The following is an 8385-nucleotide window of genomic DNA, read 5'->3' on the forward strand; positions in this document are numbered from 1 at the left end:
AGGCTGCGAAACGTGTGGTCCATCGACACCCTAAACATGTCACCCGTGTCTCCTCATGTCGCCTCACACTGTCAACAACAACAACAACAACAACAACAACAACTGTTTTTAATAGCGCAGCCATTATTCAGATGCAGCTCCGTGCTTTTCACATACACACTGTACACACACGCTCACCACACACAGTAGCGAGGGAAAAATAAACAGGCTGGGCTGTGCTTTTCCTGCAAAATCTAAATATTGACTCAGTAACCTATAATCATACACAGTCTGAACAGAATCGAAAATAAACATGTGTGCCTGCAACGTGCGAGTGTTTGTGCGTCTCATGGGGACTGAGACCCTGGAGGGCTGACTGTGACAAACACACATGAAAAAGCCAAGTGGTTCAGTTCTTAGTGAGTGCCAGACAATATGGATTCCATCCAGTGCACTGGAGGAACATAAATTACGCCGAGTTCTCCGTACGTACGGAGGAGTTGGCCCTACATTTCTGATCAAACATCTGCTTTTGGTTCCCATAACCTAACTTTTAAATGACTCACGCGGCATTCTCACATTATAAGTCTCTAAAGCGCCAACATGAGTGAGTTTAAGGGCAGTAAAACTGCAGCTAGCGGCCAAGTTTCCAAATGACATCAGTAACCAATAATCCACAGCGCTCTGTTATTATTGCCTTTTTGTACATTATTAAAATCAGATCTGGTTTCAAATCATACACACACGCCATTGTTTTCCTTCGTTGGGAGCTGTTGCGCCACACAGGAAGGCCGTCCTGACTGTGAAGACATTGTTGTACAGCGGACCATAATGGCTGCTTCTGTAAATAAACTTGATTGATTGGATGGGACATTTGTGCAGGCGTTCTGCTGGGGCTCTTTGTTTGGCTCTGTGGGCATTTAAGGTTCATTAGAGCTGCAGCAAAAGAGGGAACGCATTTTTGGAGTTTCTGAGGGACTGAAGTGCAGCTGAGGCCGCACCGAGCGAGGCGGCAAATGGATGTGGGCAAAAAAAAAAAAAAGTCCAGCAGAAAGTGAACGTAGAGTGTTGTAGAGCAGTGGTGTCCACACTGTTTTGTCTTCGGAGCTACTTTTCACATACACATTTATAATAATAAATATACCGTATTTTCCGGACTATAAGTTAATAAATATACCGTATTTTCTGCCCTATAAGTCGCACCAGCAGAAAAATGCCTAATGAAGAAGGAAAAAAAAGTATAAGTCGCTCCGGAGTATAAGTTTCACCAGTGCCCTCTAATGGCTGTGAAAATAACACAACGAGAACATTTATATTTTAATATATAAGTCGCACCTAAGTATAAGTCGCAAACTCAGCCAAAAAAAATTCTGACTTATAGTCCGGAAAATACGGTATATCCACCCAAACAACGGATTATACTCATAAATATGCATATATGTTGTGGTACTTTGATTAAATGCATGTACCTATATGGTACAACATGATTGAATAATTCAGTGTTGTTCAACATTGGGGTCACAACCCCACGGGTCGCCTGGAATTTATATGTCTAATAATTGATAAAACAAAACAATTATTGATATACATTTTTTTTTCAACATCAATACACCACACACGATCTTAAATATATGAGCTGCAGTTAAAGTATCTACACCGATTTGGCAACAAGCTACGTTGATACCTTAAACAACAGACGAATAACACATTTTAAGAATTTTTTTTTTTTTACTTCATTAAAAAAAATACAGAGAGGAACAAGAAGGTACAGCAGTCAGAGCAGTGAGAGGTGTCCTGAGGTCCAGTCGTTCTGGAATCTTCTTCAGTTCAGCTGATGAAATAAAAGGAAAACAAATTTATGATTTTTTTCATTCAGCCAGTTCTGGTTGACAGATGCTGACAGACTTGACTTGTTGTCTGTAAAGTCACTGAATACTGTAACTGATGCTGGTACCTTATTTGTTATGTTTCTTGTAAATTGAAATATATTCTTGCACATCATCAGGGGATCCGAGGACCACGGGGACTCGCTGGTGGATGGTGGAGGGCTGGATGTCCAGGACGTTCATGGCTCCAGTGGTGGCCAAGCCTCCTGCCTGCTCCATGATGAAGGCCATGGGGTTGCATTCATACAGCAGCCTCAGCTTCAAGGCAAGATTCAGAAAGATGACCAGTGAGTTATGAAGATGCAACATGAGGGGAAGTCAAAAAGTTCTAAAACTTTAAGTCTTAAAACATCTGTGAGTGGTTTTCATTAGATAATTCCTTCTTTGTAGAATTCTGGGGTTAAGACTGAAAGGTATGAACTGAGATCCAGTTCTTCTCAATTTTTTCAGTACTTATATCACGATAATATCTAAAAGTGAAATTTTATATTTGCTCTGATTTTTGAGGGTTGAAAATCCCGATCAAATTCAGATCCTGACTCTAACAGAAATCAAGCTGTATGATGATGAAGGATCAAACTTTTTAGGATTTCAACATCCGTCTCAGAACTTCTTGACTTGATACAAGCTGGAACAATAGAGTCAGGAACAGGAACGTCATCCAGTCACCTTTCCCTTCGGACTCTTCACGTTAGCGGGATATAAAAAGATTCCTCCATACACCAAAGTACGATGGACATCAGCCACCATGGAGCCAACGTAGCGACTGCCATATGGAGCGGAACCATCCTACAGTCGAGGGAAATAAAAGTCTAATTTAATATTTGGTTTTTGTTTGGTGTTTACCTTTTTAAAAATGCAGAACAGTTTAAACGTTTGAACCGTTCCTTTACCTCTGGGAATTTCTTCTTCTGCAGGTACTCTGTCACATCTGGATAAAAGTGTTGTGCATAGCCTTCATTCAAACTGTAGATTTTTCCCTTCTTTTTTATTTTCACATCACGGTCCACCAGGATAAATTCACCTATCGCCTATAGGGGGAAAAAAGAACCATTCAAAACGTAAATATCATCGTTTAAACACTTTTTTCAAATTAAATATGAATATCATTAATTACTGAATTTAAACTTATTTTACAGGATCGAGCATGAAGCAGTTCACTCCCAGACCGGTAGACAGGACCATCATGGTGGCGCTACCGTACAGAGCATATCCAGCAGCAACAATGTTCCGTCCAGGCTGTAAGGCATCCTGCTCACAGGGCTCACCATTGGTTGTCTGTAGAAGAACAGAAAATAATTTACAAAACCAGGGAAAATGTCAAAGGTTTTTATAGACTATTCTTTCACAACTAAAAAGAGGCTCTTAGGAACCAGCACTTACTGTATATGTCAGAGCACTCACATGACAGACAGGTTGTTCTATAGTGGATACATTAGTTTTCCAGGTATAAGTTAATATAAAAACAGCATTTATATTTATATGTCAGGAAATACAAGTATTTCCTGAAATTTTCTCAAAGAGCAAAGAGATTACTGATGTTCACCGGTCCTTCACACATTAAACTACACTTTACCTTCATACAGTTTCGTTCACAGGGAAACTACGACATATCCTATCAAATGGGTACAAATTAGTAGGTGATTTTTTTCCCCAGGTATGTAATCATAAGATACAAAACCATTAAAAAAATTAATCGTAAATGATGCCAGTGTGTGATGTGAAAACTAATTCCGACAAGAACAGCGATTTATTATCTGTTCATGTCAGGGTGGTTTTATAATAATAATAATAATAATAATAATAATAATAATAATAATAATAATAATAATAAATTTATTATTTATTTATTATTATTATTATTTTTTTTAGCAATTTTCAAATGTAGTAATTGCCACCAGGAGAGCTATACCTCCGATGGCCAGTAGGGGAGACAACAACAAAAAAGCATATATGATATAGTTGATATAAAATAAGAATCAATGTAGATGTTAAAATTCTTAAAAGCCATATTTATACGTTGGCCCAGATTGCCCTTAAACACAGTGGATTATGTGCTAAATATGTCCAGTTGCCACGGTAACACTGTATGGCTTAAAGTAACAGATAGTTGGACTCACTGATGTCACTAATAAAATAAAAAATAAGAAATGGGTTCATTTTACTACTGACCAATTCCCTGAGGTGATTGGTTTTGCAACTAACACAATTGACACTTAGTGGTGAACTACTGTAATTGCAGCCTCCTAACGGCTGGTGATCTACAATGTGTGTGTACGACAAGAGACCCTGTATCTGTGCCTTCATAGAATGAATGCAACTAGAATATGATTGACTGAGGCCTGAACCCTACAGACCCAAGATATATGTTCAGAAGTTTACTGTAGTACTAATACCAACCTTTTTGTAGATGGCAAATATTGTTCCGATAGACACGAGGCAGTCGATATTTGATGAACCATCCAATGGATCGAAGCACACGATGTACTTGCCCTGTTAGAAGACAGGAAATAAATATTATAGTGATGTCAAAATAAAAGTCTGCACGAAGCGACATGAGAACAGTGTGTGCGTACTCTCTGGTCTGGGTCCACGATGAGGGCCTTCTCATCTTCCTCTGACACCAGCACACAGGAGGAGAAGGAGGATTTGATCATGTTAATGACCAGGTCGTTGGACAGGACGTCCAGCTTCTTCACCTGGTCCCCTGTCACGTTTGTGCTTCCGGCAATACCATATCTGCCAGGAGGGCAAAGGTCAAGTTTGATGCAACTCTCAGACTCAGCAGTGGTTAAAAATGAAAAAACAAAATATCTCTGTCACCATCAAGCAGCTGCAAGGGTTAGGATTAACAAACTAACATATCTCAAAATACTATCAAAAAATTAAAAAATTTGAGTGACGACATTAATATTAAAGCAGTTTAATGTATTAGCTGTTTAAGCTACAAAAGGAAGGGTTACTCACAGGTTAGCGATCCCAGCCTTCCTGACAGCGGTGGAAATGGCTTTGACAGCTGTGCAGATGGAGTTGAGCAGGTTGGTGAGCTCACCTGTGCCCTGTGCCTTCCTGCCCTCCTCCAGGACAAACCTGGTGAGGGTCACGACGTTGGTATCGAAGGCTCCTTTGTCAGACATGTTGCTGTCAGGTGTGGGACCGGGACCGAATGCCTCGAGTGAAATCCACCAGTGTTGCTGCCAAGTTAAAAAGTAGACACAAAGGTGAGGTTGGGGGGGATGACAAGGGGGTGTGAAACCCCTCCGGCCAATCACAGGTGTCCTTTTCAACCAGACAGGGGATGATTTGATCACTGCTCTGGCCTCAGGTCCAAAAGACCAAAGTTCAAATGATAGTGGTTTTGTATTAGTTTTCTTCACACACACCTTTATAACATTGTTGTTGTTTTTTACAGCCTCTATGTAACAGAACATGTGACGTTTGTGGTTATGAGAGGATGTGAGTATTCACTGCTATGAAGTACTTAGTTCTTCAGTAAAGTTTAAATAATTAAAGGGACATTTTGTTTTTGCTTTACAGTTTTACATCACAGGTCAGAGGACATGGCGTCAAATACCCATATGATAAAAATGACGTAGCAAAATGTGTCAACAATGACAGCTTAACAAGGCCGGTCGTTAAAATGCATTGTTTTATATTTATATAACCATGTGTTTTAACAACTGGTCATGTGAAACTGTAAATATATATGCATACATATATGTGTATATATGGTGTGCTGTGTCACAATCACACAATAATTCATATTCAGTATTTTAGAATTCCATATGTCCATCATCAGTTGAAGTCACTGCATGCCTTCGCTGCACGATAACAAGAGTCCAAAGTTCAACACATGTACCTTAGCGTTCAGGTCTTAACCACGGGGCTGTTTTTATGGAGGACCTCTGAATCCAGATGTGATGCTGGAAGATAAACAACTGTGAGACAGAGGATAAACAGCCAAAGTCAAACAGGGAACATCTGAGTTATGTCCGGGACAAAGACATGGGGGGAAAAAGTGGGAAAAACTCACACCAGCCTCAAGACGAACAGGAGATAAGAGTCATGATTGCAGTCACTGCTGTGACGTAATGTCTGGCTCTGTCAAAGTTAACGATATATTGCTGTTACGGAGTCGTATCGATTAACACTCAAAATTCCACATACGACTGAGACCGTAGGTCTGCATTACAACTGCAATTCTACAAAGTCTCCAGGTGATGTCACTATGCAACCTAAAACCTAGTAACTACACGCAGGGTGAGAACAGTTGAAATGTTTAAGGATTACGGCCCGGTCGACTTTTACATAAACAATGCGAGGGTTCGTTATAAATCTGCGTGAATTAAGCAATACGTGAATTTCATTAATTTAAAATTGAAGTTTAACTTTTTTATATTTTACTATTAATTTGACTTAAGGTCAGATCTATTCTAAGATTTTAAAGATCCATTCAAATCCTTATCCAGTGACGTCATTACTCATGTTGCCCTTCGTTACTGATTACAGTTGTAATACTGTAACTTTTGACACTAGTAACTAACTTGATAAAATTATTCTTACAACTGCACTGTAACAGCTCGTCTGACTGTTCTTTGTATATCAGTGTTGTCATGGTGTTGTCATGGTGCTGCTCTCTACCGCCCCCCATACCTTGTCCGTTACAGTCTCCCCCATTTCCCCTCTTTATCTCTACAGTAATTTGCTGTGTGTAGTCAACATATACTCAGAATAAACATTGACTGTACACACATTCGTCCCCTGTCATACGTGTTACTGAACGAGGACTATTTTAATTCTAATTCCAATTTTTAAAAAAGTCTGTTGTGATAAAAAAATCATTTTGTGAATTAGGGCTGTTGAAATAAAATTAAAACGTCATATTTATATCACAGAGGTAAGACACACAAATGGCCTGACGCCGTCCAATCAATTAAACAGTCAAAAAGACATCATCAATATTTTACTCAGGACCGTGCATCACCTGACTGACTCCTTACAGCACCTGCGGCGTATCATGTTGACGTCTCTGTACATACATGTGACTGGAACACATCTCCAAACAACCATTTTATTAAACAAAAACAAGCTTTATTAGAAAACTAATTTTGAAATATGAGGCTGCAGTTTACCTCCTGACAGACAGGTGAGTGACTTCGACTTTTACCTTCAAATTTATTCTGGTGTGTGCAGAGAATTGTCTGTCTGTTACGAGCCTGTTGTACGCCTGTGTGTGTGTGTCCGTACATTTTCATGTGAAACAGTTTAGTGGAGACACTGGTCCTGTGAGGACATTTTGCAGCTCTCGTTGAGTGACGGGATATTTTGAAGTTCAGAATTCACTACGGAGCTAGCATTGGAGTTAGAGTCTGATTACAGTTAGGAAAAGGATAGAATTGCATACATATTTATGAGGTAGTTTTTCAGAGTAGTAAATTAAAATAGAGATGGGGCTAGGGCAGGAGTTATGTCTGAAAAGCTCAAAAATGACAATAAAAATGTGGTTATGATTTAAAAAAATAAGTGTCTGACCATAGAGTTTTGTCTGATTTTAACACTTCCTTTCACAAATACAGAACAATCCGCTCTTATCCGTCTATATCTACTATATATCATGCTGCAAAAGCACACAGGCCTGAACCATTCTGTATGTACATTATTATAAATTTAATTTCTTTAAATGTACGCTATTATAAATTTAATTTCTTTATTTATTTTTCCTTTATATTATTTGAACTTCATTGTTTTGATCATAAACAAAAACATCCAGACGTACCAGCTATTTCTTTATTTTTTTACCTTTATATTATTTGCACCTCATTATTTCAATCTTAAACAAAAACATCCAGACGTACCAGCTGCTCAGTGGCTGTGACCTCCCTGAAGCTTCAACATGCTGAAAGCAGAAAGTGCTTACTGATAGAAAAGTGATATGGCTGTAGAGGAGAGTGCAGTGAGACACGGCTGTGCACCAAGGCTGTCTGTACTTTTTGCAGAATTAACTATAATATCTAATGGCCTTGGATAGGATTTCCTTTATACTTGCATAAAGGAAAGGTCAGGTAGCTAAACCTGGAATAAAGGACGGAGAGTGGAGCTAGAGTGCAGTAGCGCTAGAGTTCTCAGAGCCTATTATCAGCCTGTGTCTTTTCTTCTTCTTCTTCTTCTTTTATAGATGCGTTACAGAGTATTCACTGGACACTTTTTGATCGATTCCTGACTCAGGGCTCTTACATTTTGAGAAACATGGCAGGTAACTATTTTTATTTACATCAATATTAACATCCCATCATCCGTGCATATATGCGATAAATCAACCGTTTTTTTGGGTAAGAATTAAGTTACACTTTGGATTTTCACAAGTTAATTATACTTAGAAGATCGCCTGTGTCTCAGAAAACCTGCCAAGGCTACGGTTGGATGTTTAGTTGGGGAGTTGCAGAGTAATTATATAGTGGGGTTAGTCTATGCTGGGACGTACCAATTTAAGAGCAGTGACTAGTGAAAACAGAGAGTCTAC

At 39.0% G+C, this 8385-nt stretch overlaps 1 protein-coding gene across 2 annotated transcripts in view; it reads right to left on the reverse strand.

The window, feature by feature from the left end:
- Positions 1-1687: 1687 nt before the first annotated feature.
- fbp1b (fructose-1,6-bisphosphatase 1b) overlaps positions 1688-8385 on the reverse strand; it is a 14332-nt gene continuing 7634 nt past the window's right edge. Inside the window, exons 4-12 of one of the 2 annotated variants that reach the window (XM_008325655.3) lie at positions 5725-5788; positions 4833-5059; positions 4442-4604; positions 4266-4358; positions 3003-3143; positions 2759-2896; positions 2535-2654; positions 1934-2123; positions 1688-1810 (exon numbers count right to left, since the gene is read on the reverse strand). In XM_008325655.3, coding sequence (XP_008323877.1) covers positions 1935-2123; positions 2535-2654; positions 2759-2896; positions 3003-3143; positions 4266-4358; positions 4442-4604; positions 4833-5002 — 1014 coding nt within the window. In that variant the 5' untranslated portion in view covers positions 5003-5059; positions 5725-5788 and the 3' untranslated portion in view covers positions 1688-1810; position 1934. The remainder of the gene's footprint in view (positions 1811-1933; positions 2124-2534; positions 2655-2758; positions 2897-3002; positions 3144-4265; positions 4359-4441; positions 4605-4832; positions 5060-5724; positions 5789-8385) is intronic. The other variant, XM_025062598.1, reaches the window with a different exon arrangement.

The sequence above is a fragment of the Cynoglossus semilaevis genome, chromosome 14, assembly GCF_000523025.1.
Source record: "Cynoglossus semilaevis isolate Cse_v1.0 chromosome 14, Cse_v1.0, whole genome shotgun sequence".
NCBI classification, from domain to species: domain Eukaryota; kingdom Metazoa; phylum Chordata; class Actinopteri; order Pleuronectiformes; family Cynoglossidae; genus Cynoglossus; species Cynoglossus semilaevis.